This window comes from Theropithecus gelada, chromosome 20 (assembly GCF_003255815.1).
Source record: "Theropithecus gelada isolate Dixy chromosome 20, Tgel_1.0, whole genome shotgun sequence".
NCBI classification, from domain to species: Eukaryota; Metazoa; Chordata; class Mammalia; order Primates; family Cercopithecidae; genus Theropithecus; species Theropithecus gelada.
Genome location: NC_037688.1, coordinates 31813904 through 31832040, shown reverse-complemented (window position 1 = coordinate 31832040; position 18137 = coordinate 31813904). Strand labels below are relative to the sequence as shown.

The 18137-nt window shown below is 44.0% G+C and overlaps 1 protein-coding gene across 8 annotated transcripts in view; it reads left to right on the top strand.

Annotated features, from left to right (window-relative positions):
* The window catches only part of LOC112613720 (ATP-dependent RNA helicase DDX19B), a 48335-nt gene that overhangs the window by 7294 nt on the left and 22904 nt on the right, over positions 1-18137 (top strand). For 2 of the 8 annotated variants that reach the window (XM_025369445.1, XM_025369448.1), the window contains exon 2: positions 17837-17885. The exons of 2 other annotated variants lie outside the window; for them this stretch is intronic. In XM_025369445.1, coding sequence (XP_025225230.1) covers positions 17837-17885 — 49 coding nt within the window. Of the gene's footprint in view, positions 1-2195; positions 2508-17836; positions 17886-18137 lie in introns of those variants that run through there. 4 more of the 8 variants (XM_025369451.1, XM_025369450.1, XM_025369447.1 and 1 more) reach the window with 3 other exon arrangements.

Genomic DNA, 18137 nt, shown 5'->3' with positions numbered 1-18137 from the left:
CCTCTAGCCCTGTGAAACAATATAATTTATCTGAGAAAATATCCCCAGGGTTGCTTCTGAAGTGATGAGATGTAGGTCATGGCTACCTAGGCGGTGTTTGCCTTTTTCTTTTTAGCACACTCTCATGCGTAAGGTCAAAAACAAAAAACAAAACATCTTCTCCAGTTAACCCTGTGAGCGTGCAGGAAAAAAGAATCATAGCAAGCAGAGTGTTCCCTGGAAATGCTTTAGCCTTTCTCAAAACGTTTTTCCTACTACAGTACCGGTTAAATTCCACAGAGAACCCACCATGGCTTGATTGTTGTTGTTGTTATTTGTTTATTTATTTGAGATGGAGTCTTGCTCTGTCGCCCAGGCTGGAGTGCAGTGGCATGATCTTGGCTCACTGCAACCTCCGCCTCCTGGGTTCAAGCGATTCTCCTGCCTCAGCCTCCTGAGTAGCTGGGACTACAGATGCCCGCCACCATGCCCAGCTAATTTTTTTTTTTTTTGTATTTTTAGTAGAGACGGGGTTTCACCACATTAGCCAGGATGTTCTCGATCTCCTGACCTCGTGATCCGCCCACTTCAGCCTCCCAAAGTGCTGGGATTACAGGCGTGAACCACCACGCCCTGCCTTTTTATTAATTAATTAATTAATTAATTTTTGAAATGGAGTTTCACTCTGTCGCCAGGCTGGAATGCAGTGGCACGATCTTGGCTCACTGCAACCTTCACCTCCCGGGTTCAAGCGATCTCTTGCCTCAGCCTCCCAAGTAGCTGGGAGTACAGGTGCATGCCACCACACCCAGCTAATTTTTGTATTTTCAGTAGAGACAGGGTTTTACCATGTTGGCCAGGATGGTCTCAATCTCCTGACCTCTCGTGATTCACCAGCCTCAGCCTCCCAAAGTGCTGGGATTACAGACGTGAGCCACCATGCCCAGTCTATTTATTTATTTTTCTGAGACACAGTTTCACTCTTGTCGCCCAGGCTTCAGTGTGATGGCATGATCTCAGCTCATTGCAACCTTTGCCTCCTGGGTTCGAGCGATTCTCCTGCCTTAGCCTTCCAAGTAGCTGGGCTTACAGGTGTGCACCACCATGCTTGGCTAATTTTTGTATTTTTAGTAGAGATGGGGTTTCACCATGTTGGCCAAGCTGGTCTCAAACTCCTGACCTCAGGTGACCCACCCACGTCGGCCTCCCAAAGTGCTGGGATTACAGGCTTGAGCCACCACACCTGGCCTCTATCTTTAAAAACAAACAAACAAACAAAAAAACAAGGCTGGGTGCAGTGGCCCACACCTGTAATCCAAGCACTTTGGGAGGCCAAGGCAGGTGGATCACAAGGTCAGGAGATGGAGACCATACTGGCTAACATGGTGAAACCCTGTCTCTACTAAAAATACAAAAATTAGCCGGGCATGGTGGCGTGGGCTTGTAATCCCAGCTACTTGGGAGGCTGAGGCAAGATAATTTCTTGAACCCAGGAGGCGGAAGTTGCAGTGAGCCGAGATTGCGCCACTGCACTCCAGCATGGGTGACAGAGTGAGACTTCATCTCAAAAAACAAATAAAAACCCAAGTGCTGAGATTACAGGCATGAGCCACCACACCTAGCTCTATTTAATTATTTTACTATTTTAATTTTATTTAATTTTTTTTCTAGACAGGGTTTTGCTCTGTCACCCAGGCTGGAGTGCAGTGGCACTATCATGGCTCACTGCAGTCTAGACCTCCTGGGCCCAAGTGATCCTTCCACCTTGGCCTCCAGAACTGCTGGGACTACATGCATGAGCCACCGCACCTGTCTGTTTTCTTCCTTTTTGACATTGTCCTGGTTATACAACCCTTACATAGGAGAGCTGCGATTCCTCTTCTTGGAGTACAAATTTATGAGTGCAGGTGCCCTTTTGTTACATGCATAAGATTGCATAGTGGTCAAGTGGACTTTTAACCAAATGGGTTTTTTGACAGGGCTGATTGCCAACACCTGGACATTTTAAATTACCAACCTCAAAAGGGAAACAGCTCTCTGCTTGTTTTGCATTTTGGTGACTATTGTTAATGGTTTTCTGTTTTGATATATTCAATCCGTTCAATCTGTATTAGTGCCTTCTCTGCCACTGTGTTGGTTGGGAATCTGATTTTGTTCTTTGGTTGGAGAGCCAAGTTGACCAGAGCTTAGGCATTTTAAGATAACTACCTCAGCTTGATGGGAAAGCCTGCTCTGCCCGGGGTTGAGGGGTACGGGCCTGAGGGTGACAGAATCGACAGCCCCAAGTGGGCAAAGGGTGGCCAAACAGGAGCGGCCTCCGACGTCACTGTGGCGCGCCGCTTCCGGTCTGCAGCCTTGTAGTGGGGCTGGAGCAGAGCCTGCCGCGAACCCCCGGAGCTCACGGTCAGTGTACCGTGCCATCCCTCGAATCCGAATCTGCCAGCACGAGCCTCCCACCCGCGCCTGGGACCATGGCCACTGACTCATGGGCCCTGGCGGTGGACGAGCAGGAAGCGGCAGCAGAGTCGGTGAGTTGGCTTAAGCCCTAAAAGGGTTAGGGACTAGTTCTGGCCGGAGACTTGGTCCCTGGGAAAGGGTGGTTCCTAGGTTGATTAGAGACTGGATGGGGTGGCGGGGAGGATAGGGATGGAGCCTGGACCCTGAGCTGGCTTTGTTTACGCAGCCGCCCCCGCGTTACGTAAGCGCAGGTGAGTGCTCCTGTCGGTAAAGCGCTGAGCCGCCTGTCTGTCTTCCTGGAACCAGGAATGATCGTAGATTGTACTCATCACCCTAGATTGTGTTTTGTTTGTTTTTAATTGAAATAGAGACATGGCCTTGCTAGGTTGCCTAGGCTGGTCTGGAACTCCTGGCCTCCAGCAGTCTTCCTGCCTCCGCCTTTCAAAGCACCAGGATTACAGGCTGAGCCACGGCTCCTGGCCGCCCCGGTTTGTAATAGCTATTTTAGGTGTCATTCTCCACCTCTAGATTCAGAGCTTCTTTGGCTCAGGGACCATGTCTCTGCTCATATTTGTGTGCTTGCTCAGTGATAAATGATGGACCCAGTAGGTCTGGCAGTCAGCAAATCCTTTCCTCATCGGCTTCACTTTGTTCTTTTTCTTCTGGGCCTGACACATGGTAAGGAACATATGTGTTAAACACTACTGCGTAGAATTAATTTCTCCCACCGAAACACTTTAAATTCTAGTAGGCTTTAAACATACTTCTGTTAGTACTTATTTCTATGACTTCCTCAAGAATAAGAACCTTGTCTTTTATATTTTATAGCTGATAAAAAATAAGTTGTATATACACATTGTTTAAAGAGTCAAGTGATTTTAAAAATAATGGTTCCGGCCAATTTGTTTTCCTCCCCAGAGGCAACTCCTTTTTTTTTTTTTTTTTTTTTTGGAGACAGGGTCACACTCTGTTGCCCAGGCTGGGGTGTAGTGGAGTGATCTTGGCTCACTGCAGTCTCTGCCTCCTAGTCTCAAGCCATGCTCCCATCTCAGCCTCCTGAGTAACTGGGACTACAGGCATGTGCCACTATGCCCAACTAATTTTTGTATTTTTTTTGTAGAGATGGGGACTTGCCATGTTGCCCAGGCTGGTCTCGAACTCCTGGATGCAAGTGATCCACCTGCCTCAGCCTCCCAAAGTGCTGGGATTACAGGTGTGAGCCACCACATCCAGCCTCTTTTTTCTGTTTCTTTCTTTCTTTACATATATTTTTTGAGAGAGGGTCTTGCCCTGTCACCCAGGCTGGAGTGCATTGGCACCATCTCTTGCTAACTACAACCTCCGCCTCCCAGGCTCAAGTGATCCTCCCACCTCAGCCTCCTGAGTAGCTGGGACTATAAGCATGAGCTAACCTGTGCAGCTAACTTTTTAATTTTTTGTGAAGACGAGGTCTCGCTATATTATCCGAGTTGATCTCCACCTCCTGGGCTTAAGCCATCCTCCCACCTTGGCCTCCCAAAGTGTTGGGATTATAGGCCTGAGCCACTTCGCCTGGCCCTTTGCTTTTCTATAAAATTTATTTTACTTGGAATTCTTAATTGCCTTATGTTTTTGCTTCATTTTTTTTCTTAATTATCAATTCAACCCCAAACTCTCTTCCAGTTGTCTAAGTTTATCTCAGAATGCTTAGACTCATCAAATATTCTATCAATTCCATTTCTCCCAGGCCTTTTAAGTCTGCTTCAAAATGGACTAGTTACTCCTGTCTTTAGAGCACAGTTCATATTGGGGGATAGAGGGAACAGGGCAAATTTCCCTTCAGCCTAATTCTGCAGATTCATTCCTCCTTTCTCTTGTCTTTTGGATCTCTTGGATCCCTTCCTTTCTGTCCTTCCACTCTTCCGTCTTTCTTGATTTATTCCTTATTTTTGTGCAGCCATCTGTCAGCTTTCTAGAGGTGTACGGGAAGTAAATTACCTTAAGAATATTCCATGTTGGGGTGGGGGGAGGGGGGAGGGATGGCATTAGGAGGTATACCTAATGTAAATGATGAGTTAATAGGTGCAGCACACCAACATGGCACATGTATACATATGTAACAAACCTGCACGTTGTGCACATGTGCCCTAGAACTTAAAGTATAATTAAAAAAAAAAAAAAAGAATATTCCATGTCTTAAAAAATCTAATTTTGCCGTGTAATTTGGATAATAGTTTGGCTGGGTATAGAATTGTAGGTTGAAAATTACTTTCCTGCCAAATTTTAAAGTTATTGTTCCATTGCCTTCTAGATTTCTGTATTTGTTGTTGAAATGTTTGAGACCATCCTGATTCTTGATGTGACTTGTTTTCCCCTTTCTAGGCTTGGAGAATCTTCTGTTTTCAATATTCAGAAAATGTATGGTAATATGTCTTGGCATGGGTGTATTTTCATCCATATTACTGGCCCCTGGGTGTGGGTACTTTCAATCTGAAAAACTCTTGTTCTTCAGTTATGAGAACTTTTCTTGAATAATTTCATTGTTGATTTCTTCTCCTTTGTTTTTTCTTAATTCTCTCTTTTCTGGAACTCACTCACTTTCTTTCTCTCTCTCTCTCTTTTTTTTTTCTTTTTAAGACAGGGTCTGTCTATGTTGCCCAGTCTGGAGTGCAGTAGCTATTCACAGGCAGAATCATAGTGCACTACAGCCTTGAACTCCTGGGCTCAAGGGATCCTCCTGCCTCAGCCTCCCTCGTAGCTGGGACTACAGGTGCGCACCACTACACAGCTTTTCCCAGAACTCTTATTAGATGAATGTTGTATCAGTTGGACTGGCCCTTTAGGGTTTTGTTTTTGTTTTTGTTTTTGTTTTTTTTGAGATGAAGTTTCACTCTTGTCCCCCGGGCTGGAGTGCAATAGCGCGATCTTGGCTCACTGCAGCCTCTGCTTCTTGAGTTTAAGCGATTCTCCTGCCTCAGCCTCCTGAGTAGCTGGGATTACAGGCATGTGCCACCATGCCTGGCTACTTTTTGTATTTTTAGTAGAGGTGGGGTTTCACCAAGTTGGCCAGGCTGGTCTTGAACTCCTGACCTCAAGTGATCCACACACCTCAGCCTCCCAAAGTCCTAGGGTTACAGGCGTGAGCCACTGCACCTGGCCAGCCCTTTAAGTTTTTAAAGTCAGGTTTATGGAGGTATAATTTACATAGAGTAAAATTAAACTTTGTTAGTGTACAGTTCTATGAATTTTGACAAAAGCATACAGTTCTGTAACTACCACCACAGTCAACCATCTCTACAGAGAACTACAACTGCTTGTAGTTCACTCCCTCTCCTCACCCTTTTCTGGCAACTGCTGATATGTTTTCTGTCATTATAGTTTTGCCTTTTCCAGATGTTACAAAATGGAATCATGTAATATGTAACCTTTTGAAAAGTCTAGCTTCTTCCACTTAGTATTATGCATTTGGAATTCAACCAAGTTGCATGTATCAGCAGTTCGTTCCTTTTTATTGCTAAGTAGAATTCCATTGTGGATATACACAGTTTGCTTATTCTTCTATTGATGGACACTTGTGTAATTTTCAGTCTGAGACAATATGAAGAAAGCTACTCTATACATTAAGGTACAGATTTTTGTATGGATATATGTTTGCATTTCTCTTGGGTAAAGTCAATACTGAAGAGTAGGATTTACTGTGTTATGTGGTATGTGTTTAACTTTATAAGTTATATGCCAAACTGTTTTCCAAAGTGTATCATTCTGCTTTCCCAACAGCAATGGATGAGAGCTTCAACTGCCCCACATCCTTCCCTGCACAGTATTGTCGGTTTCCTTCATTCTGATAGGTACATGGTGGTGGTGTCTCATTGTGATTTTAACTTATATATCTCCCTAATGACTAATGATGTTGAAAATCTTTTCATGTGCTTATTTGCCATCTATGTAACTTCTTTGAAGTGGGTTTTCAAACCTTTTGCCCATTTTTAAAGTAGGATTGTTTTTGTTTTTAGTTGGGAAGGTTTATATATTCTGGATAGAAGTTCTGTTTTTTTGTTTGTCTGTTTGTTTGTTTTAGACAGGGTCTCACTGTGTCACCCAGCTAGAGTGCAGTGGCGCTATCTTGGCTCACTGAAACCTTCACCTCCTGGGCTCAAGGGATCCTCCCACTCGGCCTCCAGAGTAGCTGGGACCACAGGCATGCGCCACCACATCTGGCTGATGTTTGTATTTTTTGTAGAGACAGGGTTTTACCATGTTGCCCAGGCTGGTCTTGGAACTCCTGGGTTCGAGCAATCCACCCACCTGGGCCTCCCAGAGTGCTGGGATGGATAACAGGCGTGATAAGTCCTTTATCGGATATGTTTTGCATATATTCTCCCAAACTACAATTTGTCTTTTTTCAACAGTACTTTTCAAATAATAGACATTTTCAACTTTGATTAACCTAATTTATCAATTTTTAAGTGATTAGTTCTTTTTATGTTCCAAGATATACACCTTATCCAAGGCCACAAGGATTTTCTCCTGTGTTCTCTAGAAGTCTTACAGTTTTAAATTTTACATTTATGTCTGTGATCCATTTTACATTTTGAGTTAAATTTTTTCTAATAGGTATGGATTGAGGTTCATCTCTTTTTTTTTTTTTTTTTGAGGGGGAGTCTTGCTCTGTCTCCAGGCTGGAGTGCAGTGGCGCGATCTCGGCTCACTGCAACCTCTGCCTCCCAGGTTCAAGCAATTCTCCTGCCTCAGCCTCCTGAGAAGCTGGGATTACAGGTGTCTGCCACCACGCCCAGCTAATTTTTGTATTTTTAGTAGAGACAGGGTTTCACCATATTGGCCAGGCTGGTCTCAAACTCCTGACCTTGTGATCTGCCCGCCTCAGCCTCCCAAAGCGCTGGGATTACAGGCGTGAGCTGCTGTGCCAGCTGAGGTTCATGTGTTCATCTTTTTCACATAGAGATGTCTTTTTTTTTTTTGAGACGAAGTCTCACTCTTGTACCCAGGCTGGAGTGCAGTGGCACGATCTTGACTCACTGCAACCTCCGCCTCCTGGGTTCATGCGATTCTCCTGCCTCAGTCCCCCAAGTAGCTGGGATTACAGGTGCCTGCCACCAAGCCCGGCTACTTTGGTATTTTTAGTAGAGACAGGGTTTCACCATGTTGGCCAGGCTGGTCTGGAACCCGTGACCTCACCCGCCTTGGCCTCTCAAAGTGCTGGGATTATAGGCGTGAGCAACCGCTCCTGGCCAGAGATGTCTTAATTGTTCCAGCACCATTTGTTGAGAAGTCCTTTGGTTTTATTTTTTCTTCTGTTTTTCATCTTTGTCTCTTTTTTTTTCCTTTCTTTTTTTCTATATTTCGTGGGAGATTTTCTCAAGTACTGTCTAGTATATTTCATTTTCACTTCTACTTTCGTATTTTTAATTTAAGGAACTTTTTTCTTCTTCCTTTACTGTTCCTTTTTTACAGACAATACCCTGTACTGCTTTCATGGTCATAATATCTGCATCATTTGGAGGATATTTTTCTTCATCTCTCTGCTCAGTCTCTGTTTCATGTGAGGCGTGTTTTATCTATACATTTCAGTATCTACTTTTTCATGATGACTATTTCTCAGATGTCTGTAATCCTTGCTTGGCCACTCATATTTAAGAGTGAGTGACTAAAAAGTTGAGTGGAAGCTGTAAACACATGAGTGGGGCTTGTCTATTCTGACCTTAACTATATATCTTTAGTGGTCTGTGTCAGTGTCCTAAGAACTTTCCTCCCGGTCTGGCCAGATTTTGCAGAGAGGGATCCTCTAATTTCCTGCCTAGATGGTAGAGGTCTGACTCAGTGTTATGGAATCTAGGTGGAGGAAAGGGTGAGGGAGGTCTCAGCACTCAGAATACCTGCTTCCACTTAATGCTCCTATTTTCATTATGGCATCCCCTCCCTTAAGTGTGGCCCTTATCCATTTGAGCATTTCTCATGCCTAACCTGGCAGGCATTGTTAATTGAGTAAATGAACTGTGTAGTTTGTTATTCTGTTACATGGCTCTGTTGCAAAGAAACTTTTGAGCATTCACTCTCAATATGTACATATCTATTTAGAAATTGCATACTTTATTGTTTTACTAAATATATTATGTACATTATAAAGCAAATACAAAATTAATAAAGGCTGAGATAAAAATGAAATAATGCTTTCCTGTGCTTCTGTGTGCTGGCTTCATATTTTTATTAGCCAATATCTCAAGGCACAATATACACTTAGAAAAAAACCACATCATTAGTCAATGTAGAGATAAATATGTATTGCAAGTAGTTCTGAGAGGTTTTTACTTTTTTAAAAATTTTTATTATTTTTTTTAATTTTTATTTATTTATTTTTTGAGACAGAGTCTCACTCTGTCGCCCAGGCTGTAGTGCAGTGGCGCGATCTCGGCCACTGTAAGCTCCGCCTCCCAAGTTCACACCATTCTCCTGCCTCAGCCTCCTGAGTAGCTGGGACTACAGGCACCCACCACCATGCCTGGCTAATTTTTTTGTATTTTTTTAGTAGAGATGGGGTTTCACTGTGTTAGCTAGGATGGTCTCAATCTCCTGACCTCGTGATCCACCTGCCTTGGCCTCTCAAAGTGCTGGGATTATAGGCATGAGCTACTGTGCCTGGCCTATTTTTTTTTATTATTTTTTAGTTCTGAGAGTTTTGACTATTTTAACTAACTTCTTGTTAGGTCAGTTTTTTTGTTGTTGTTGTCATTTTTTTTTTTTTTTAAATAGTGTCTCACTTTGTCACCCAGGCTGGAGTGCAGTGGTGTGTACATGGCTCGCTGCACCCTTGACCTCCCAGGCTCATGCAGTCCTCCCACCTCAGCCCTGCAAGTAGCTGGGACTACAGGTGTGCACCGCCACACCTGGCAAATTTTTGTATTTTTTGTAGACATATGGTTTCACCATGTTGCTCAGGGTAGTCTCAAGTTCCTGAGCTCAAGCGGTGACCTGCCTTGGCCTCCCAAAGTGCTGGCATTATAGCCATGAGCCACCGCACCCAGCCATTCAGGTCAGGTTAAATTGTCATTGTTTTAACCTATTAATGTGCCTAAGAGGGTTTGTTAGGAGTAGGTAGCTTTGACATTTTCTATTTGGCTTGAGTTTGTGTCATAGAATTATCTTTCAGATAGAACAGAAACTCATAATAATGAACCCAGTGATAATAAAAACTCAGGTATAAAAAGATTAACTCTTGCTATTTTTAGCAGGCCCAAACTAGCCATTTTATTAACCTTACAACAACAAATTCCTGCATTTTATGAAACAGAATCTTGAGACCCTATTATTACAACATTATGGTGAGATTAAAGTATACAGTTCACTGACAGTTGGTGTATTTAGAAGTGTGTAGCTTATATCAGTCAGTTTTAGAACATTTTCATCACCCCAAAAGGTAACTCTGTACACATTAGCAGTCACTCCCTGTTTCCCCACAAACTCCCCAGCTCTAGGCAACCACTAATCTACTTTCTGTCTCTTTAGATTTGCCTCTTTTAAACATTTCATATAGATGGAAACATACAGTATGTGATCATTTGTGACTGGCTTCTTTTACTTAGTATAATGAACTAAGATTCATTAGTTGTAGCATGTATCGGTACTGTATTCCTTATTGTTGCCAAATAATATTCCATTGTGTGGATATACCACATTTTATTTATCCATTCATCAGTTTCTGGACATTTGGATTATTTCTACTTTTTAGCTACTATGAATAATACTGCTTTTGATTGATTAATGTACAAGTTTTTGTGTGGACACACAGTTTCAATACTCGGGTATATATCTAGAAGTGGAACTGCTGGATTATATAGGAATTCTCTGTTTAACTTTTGAGGAAGTGCCAAGATGTTTTCCAAAGCAGCTGCATCATTAATCTTTAAGATTAGTATTGTCTATGAATGGCACTATTTTTTTTTTTGAGACAAGAGTCACGCACTGTCGCCCAGGCTGGAGTGCCATGGCAGCATCTCAGCTCACTGCAACCTCTGCCTCCCGGGTTCAAGCGATTCTCATGCCTCAGCTTCCTAAGTAGGTGGGACTACAAGCATGTGCCACCGTGCCCAGCTAATTTTTCGTATTTCAGTAGAGATAGGGTTTCATCATCTTGCCCACACTGGTCTCTAACTCCTGAGCTCAAGCAATCCACCCATGTCAGCCTCCCAAAGTACTAGGATTACAGGTGTGAGCCACCACATCTGGCCGTGTGTGTGTGTGTATGTGTGTGTGTGCATTTTTTTTTTTTTTTTTTTTTTTTGAGATGGAGTCTCGCTCTGTCGCCCAGGCTGGAGTGCAGTGGCGCGATCTCGACTCACTGCAAGCTCTGCCTCCCGGGTTCACGCCATTCTCCTGCCTCAGCCTCCTGAGTAGCTTGGCCTGCCACCACACCCGGCTAATTTTTTGTATATTTTAGTAGAGACAGGGTTTCACCGTGTTAGCCAGGATGGTCTCGATCTCCTGACCTCATGATCTGCCCGCCTTGGCCTCCCAAACTGCTGGGATTACAGGCGTGAGCCACCACACCCTGCCATGTGTGTATTTTTTTAAAATAGAGATGGGGTCTCACTCTGTCACCCAGGCTGGAATGCAGTGGCAAGATCATAGCACATTGTAACCTGGAACTCCTGGGCTCAAGCAATCCTCCCACCTCAGCCTCCCTGGTAGCTGCCCAGCTAATATTTTTATTTATTTTATTTTAAAATTCATTTAAATTTATTATTTATTTTATTTATTTATTTTTATGTATTTATTTTTTTGAGACGGAGTCTCACTGTGTCACCAAGGCTGGAGTGCAGTGGCACCATGTTGGCTCACTGCAACCTCCGTCTCCTGGGTTCAAGTAATTCTCCTGCCTCAGCCTCCCGAGTAGCTGGGATTACAGGCATCCACCACCATGCCCGGCTAGTTTTTATATTTTTAGTAGAGATGGGGTTTCACCATGTTGGCCAGTCTGGTCTCAAACTCCTGACCTTCAGGTGATCCACCCGCCTTGGCCTCCCAAAGTGCTGGGAATTACAGGTGTGAGCCACTGCACCCAGCCTATTTATTTATTTTTTTTAAGACAGAGTCTCACTCTGTTGGCCAGGCTGGAGTGCAATGGCGGGATCTCGGCTCACTGCAACCTCTGCCTCCTGGATTCAAGTGATTCTCCTGCCTCAGCCTCCTGAGTAGCTGGGATTATAGGCATGCACCACCATATCTGGCTAATTTTTTTTTGTATTTTTTTAGTAGGGACGGGGTTTTACCATGTTGGTCAGGCTGGTCTCGAACTCCTGACCTCAGATGATCAGCCTGCCTCGGCCTCCCAAAGCACTGGGATTTCAGGAATGAGCCACCATGCCCAGCCTATTTATTTATTTATTTTTTAGGAGATGGGGTCTTGCTATGTTGCCCAGGCTTGTCTCAAACTTCTTGAGTTCAAGGGATCCTCCCTCCTCAGCCTCCAAAAGTGCTGGGATTGAAGGCACAAGCCACCATGCTCTGCCAATATTTTTATTTTTAAGCTTTGTAGAGGTGGAGTCTCACTATGTTGCCCAGGCTTGTCTCAGACTCCTGGCCTCAAGGGATCCTCCCACTTCAGCCTCCCAAAGTGCTGGGGATTATAGGCATGAGCCACTGCACCTGGCTCTCTTTTTCAATTTAGAGGGCAAAGGGATTGAAAAACTGATGAGAGGCTGGGTGCGGTGGCTCACGCCTGTGGCTCACGCCCAGCCTGGGCAACAGAGCAAGACTCCATCTCAAAACCTCACAATTTTGCCAGAGACAGTTCCTATTCAGGATAGTTCATTACCATTAAATCTTCCTTCTTATGTTTCAAGAATCCTTTCTCAAGTAGCTTTGGAATAAAATGAAGTATAACTGAATTATTCTCAATTATTTTGACATCTTAAAAACTATTAAAGCACTGAAAATTCTGGATATTATAAAAGTAGAGCTTTGGGCAATTTGGAAATGGTGGGAGTTTTTAAAAGTTTATCTTGCCTTTTCATTAGTTTTCTAGATTTCAAAATGGTTTCCAATCAAGTTGCAGGAAAAATCGGTTTTTCCTTTTGATTCAAATAAACAGAGCACAGGTATCTGAACTAACTGCTTTCCACATAAGTTTTAGCATTCAGTTCACTGACACTAAGGTGGGTAATGCAAACTTTAATGCTGCTTTTGTATTGCAGGCTTTGAGATCCTTACAGCCAAGTAAAGGCTGTGTCTTCTAGATTCTACAGGAACCTCTTCAGAATTCTGATACATTGTAATCAAAACAACATCTATTGGCCCTGCACAGTGGCTCACGCCTGTAATCCCAGCACTTTGGGAGTAATCCCAGCACTTTGGGAAGCCGAGGTGGGCGGATCATGAGGTCAGGAGATGGAGACCATCCTGGCTAACACAGTGAAACCCCGTCTCTACTAAAAATACAAAAAAAAAAAAAAAAAAAAAAAATTAGCTGGGCGTTGTGGCCAGCGCCTGTAGTCCCAGCTACTTGGGAGGCTGAAGCAAGAGAATGGCATGAACACGGGAAGCGGAGCTTGCAGTGAGCCGAGATCGCGCCACTGCAGGCCAGCCTGGGTGACAGAGGGAGACTCCGTCTCAAAAAAAAGAAAAAAAATCTATTACTTTTATTTACAATGTTGCTACCACCTTTTCCTACACATTTCATTTTACCCTGTTAACTTTGAGTTGAACAATGTATCAACAAAAGAATGTTAGCCCAGCCTGGTGGCAGGTACCTGTAGTCCCATCTGCTTGGGAGGGTGAGACAGGAGGATCCTTGATCCTGGTAAGCTGAGGTTGCATGAGCCATGATCATACCAATGCACTCCAGCCTGGGCGACAGACTGAGACTTGTTCTCAGATAAATGAATAAATAAAAATATAAAAACAAAAGAATGATCCTTATTGTTGTGTGTCCTTTTATCATTGAATATTAAAAAAACTTTTTGGGCCAGGTGTGGTAGCTCATACCTATAATCTTTGGGAGGCTGAGGCGGGCAGATCACCTGAGATCAGGAGTTCGAGACCAGCCTGACCAACATGGTGAAACCCCATCTCTACTAAAAAATACAAAAGCGGCCGGGTGTGATGGCTCACGCCTGTAATCCTACCACTTTGGGAGGCCGAGGAGGGTGAATCATTTGAGGTCAGGGGTTCAAGACCAGCCTGGCCAACATGGTGAAACCACATCTCTACTAAAAAGTCAAAAAAAGTTACCGGGGCGTGGTGGTGGGCACCTGTAAACCCTGTAAGCCTGGGTGACTGAGCGAGACTCCGTCTCAAAAGAATAAAGTAAAATAAATTAGCCAGGTGTGATGGCACATGCCTGTAATCCCAGCTACTTGGGAGGCAGAATTGCTTAAACTTGGGAGGCGGAGGTTGCAGTGAGCTGAGATCACGCCATTGCACTCCAGCCTGGGCAACAAGAGCAAAACTCCGTCTCAAAACAAACAAACAAAAAACTTTATGGCAATGGCTATTTCTAGTTCATTTATACCTCATTAACTGATTTAAACTTCAGGTCTGTCATTTATTTTAGGTAGTTATTATCACCATAGGAATAAGTACTGTTAACTTTACTCCTGTAAACTTGCTATTTATTTGAGACGGAGTCTCGCTCTGTCGCCCAGGCTGGAGGGCAGTGGTGCGATCTCGGCTCACTGCAAGCTCTGCCTCCCGGGTTCATGCCATTCTCCTGCCTCAGCCTCCCCAGTAGCTGGGACTACAGGCGCCCACCACCACGCCCGGCTAATTTTTTATATTTTTAGTAGAGATGGGGTTTCACCGTGTTAGCTAGGATGGTCTCGATCTCCTGACCTCGTGATCTGCCCGCCTCCGCCTCCCAAATTGCTGGGATTACAGGCATGAGCCACCGCACCTGACCAAACTTGCTATTTAAAAAAAAAAAAATTATTGAGTGCAGTGGCATCTTCATGGCTCACTTCAGCCTTGACTTCCTGGGCTCCAGCAATTCTCCCACCTCAGTCGCCTGAGTAGCTGGGACCACCCACAGACAAGTGCCATCATGCCCGGCTAATTTTTCTATTTTTGTAGAGATGGGGTTTCGCCATGTTGCCCAGGCTGGTCTCAAACTCCTGAGCTCAAGCAATCCATCCGCCTCAGCTCCCAGAGTGCTGAGATTACACACATGAACCACAGCACCCCGCCTCTCTTTCTCATTTTAACAGCCCTGAGTACTAGACCAGGTTAATTGGCAGGATGTAGGGAGTGCTTTTATTTATTTATTTAGAGATGGAGTTTCGCTCTTGTTGCCCAGGCTGGAGTGCAATGGCACAATCTCAGCTCACTGCAACCTCCTTCTCCCAGGTTCAAGCGATTCTCCTGCCTTAGCCTCCTGAGAAGCTGGGATTACAGGCGTATGCCACCACGCCTGGCTAATTTTTGTATTTTTAGTAGATATGGTGTTCACCGTATCAGCCAGGCTGGTCGTGAACTTCTGGCCTCAAGTGATCTGCCCACCTCAGCCTCCCAAAGTGCTAGAATTACAGGCATCAGCCACTGTGCCCAGCTGTTTTTGTTTTGTTTTGTTTTGTTTAAGTTCTGGGGTACATGTGCAGGATGTGCAGTTTTGTTACATAGGTAAACATGTGCCATAGTGGTTTGCTGCGCCTATCACCCAGTCACCTAGGTATTAAGCCACACATGCATTAGCTCTTTTTCCTAACGCTCTCCCCCACTGCCCTCCCCAATTAGTGTGTTCTTTATCCTTCAGAATTAGTGAAGGATTTTTACTGCTTTATAATGATTTCTTTTTTGTTGTTTTTCAGTTGGCTTTCTCCTGTTGAATGGTTTCCTTTTTGTTAATTTCCTTTTTTCTAATCTCTTTAATGTGTTCCCTTTCTGCTTCTTCTTTCCCAATACCAAAGCAGAAAGACACCAGAAACTTCCTGTCCATTTCCATGAATAGAAATGGGGCTCCTCCATTCTCAACAAACCACCCATTAAAACATTTTTTTGTTCTCTCCTCCCTACCCTCCTTCCCCTTTCTCCTGTTCTTGGACTTAGAGGGACAACAGAAATGCGGCCTAATGCAGTGGTTCATGCTTATAATCTCAGCACTTTGGGAGGCTGAGGCAGGAGGATCGCTTGAGCCCAGGAGCTCAAGACCAGCCTGAGCAACACAGTAAGATCCCAACTCACAATAAAAGATTATCTGGGCAGGCCGGGGGCAGTGGCTCATGCCTGTAATCCCTGCACTTTGGGAGGCCAAGGTGGGCAGATCATGAGGTTAAGAGATCGAGACCATCCCGGCCAATGTGGTGAAACCCCGTCTCTACTAAAAATACAAAAATTAGCTGGGGATGGTGGTGTGCACCTGTAGTCCCAACTACTTGGGAGGCTGAAGCAGAAGAATTGCTTGAAACCAGGAGGCGGAGGTTGCAGTGAGCCGAGATAGCACCACTGTACTCCAGCCTGGCAACAGAGCGAGACTCCGTCTCAAAAAAACAAAAATTAGCTGGGCATGGTGGTGAGCACCTGTCGTCTCAGCTACTTGGGAGGCTGAGGCAGGAAGATTGCCTGAGCCTTAGGAGGTTGAAGCTTCAGTGAGCTATGATCATGCCACTGCACCACTCCAGCCTGGGCAACAGAGTAAGACCCTGTCTGCAGAAAAAAAAGAAAGAACCATTAGGTTGTGATTTTCATTTTGTTTTTACCAGATGATGTCTTAGGCCCTGCTTGATATTTTATGATTAGGGTTGGCTTTAGCTTGAAAGGTTACTTACTCACGCCAGACTTTTCATCTATCTAATCCCTGTGCTGGGGTCCAAGACTTACGGATGCTTTCTGACGTTTAAAAAAGTCTTTTTTTGGCCGGGTGCAGTGGCTCATGCCTGTAATCCCAGCACTTGGGGAGGCTGAGGCAGGCAGATCATGAGGTCAGGAGATCAAGACCATCTTGGCTAACATGGTGAAACCCTGTCTCTACTAAAAATACAAAACAATGAGCTGGGGGTGGTAGCGGGCGCCTGTAGTCCCAGCTACTCAGGAGGCTAAGGCAGGAGAATGGCATGAACTTGGGAGGCAGAGTTTGCAGTGAGCTGAGATCGCGCCACTGCACTCCAGCCTGGGCGACAAAGCGAGACTCCGTCTCAAAAAAAAAGAAAGTCTTTTTTGTTTTGATTTTTTTTTTTACAAAAAATTTACGACTAGAGCACTTACTTTACTCTGTGCTACATCCAAAGACCAAAAATAGAAATATCGGCTACTCTGGGCACATTTCCTGTGGGGTAGCCCTGCTACTCAAGGAGCAGTAGAAAACGAAATAGGCCCTGTCAGGAAGGTATTTGCATTCTAATAGAGGAGATAAAACCTGCTAGGATATCCCTAATATACAGTATTTGATCAAAGTCGTAGTAATTCATTCTTTGAAATGTCTCTTTGCTCTGTCTCTTTCTTTCTATTTCCACTTCAGCCCAGTGGGTATTTTAATTACACAGTATGCCACAATGCGCCAGGCTGTTCCCAACTACAGTATCAGACACCAGCAAAAGGTGACTTGAATGTGAGGCTGCACATAAGCATACTGTGGTCTTACGACTCTAACGTATCCTGCAGCATGACTAATTCCTACCCACAGATGCTTCTCTTTTCTTATTTATTTATTTATTTATTTATTTATTTATTTTTGAGACGGAGTCTTGCTCTGTTGCCCAGGCTGGAGTGCAGTGGCGTGATCTCGGCTCACTGCGAGCTCTGCCTCCCGGCTTCACGCCATTCTCCTGCCTCAGTCTCCCGAGTAGCTGGGACTACAGGAGCCCGCCACCACCCCAGCTAATTTTTGTATTTTTAGTAGAGACAGAGTTTCATCATGTCGGCCAGGATGATCTGGATCTCTTGAACTCGTGACCTGCCTGCCTCAGCCTCCCAAAGTGCTGGGATTACAGGTGCGAGCCACCACACCCGGCTTTACAGATGCTTTTCATGGCAGTCCTTCCTTCCCAGTGTTCTCCAAAGTATGACTGTATTTTTTCAACATCTCTTTAAATTTCCTTGTTTGAAATATGATTTGAAATGGAGCAATTCCCACACACACAAAAGAAATATGAGAGAATGACAAGTCTAATGATATTCTACAAAGAGAGAGAGTTTATAATCAGGGCATTAAGCAAACTCACAAATTACAATTCTCTCACAGAATTGTAAATAGAAGGTACCGATGTGGAGCATTTTTCTCCACTGATGTATTTATGGGAAATTTTGTTTATTCTCATCAGACATTTAGTAAACGGAACAACTCAATGAATTGGTCCTAATGAATATACCTTGAGAATGGCTGTTTTATCCCCAGCTTCGTTAGGGGGGCTCTGTTGATTCCAAATCTTTTTAAGTGGTTTTCCTGACACTTTCCCCCTCCCCCATATTCTCCATTTAGTTGAGCAACTTGCATCTTAAGGAAGAGAAAATCAAACCAGATGCCAATGGTAAGTAACTAATAGCTAGTTTGAAAACAAATGTGATTTCCTTCAGTGTTTTTGTTTTGGTTTCCAGACAACTGTCTGGAAAAAAAAAAAAAAAATTGTATTTGTGCCAGGCAGGGCGTTGGACGATACTGGTATCATCTGATTTTTAAATCAACAAACTGGTTTGTATGACCGAAGTGTTTTTATTTATTTATTTTTATTTGTTTACTTTCTTTTTTTTTTTTTTTTTTTTTTTTTTTTTTTTTTTTTTTT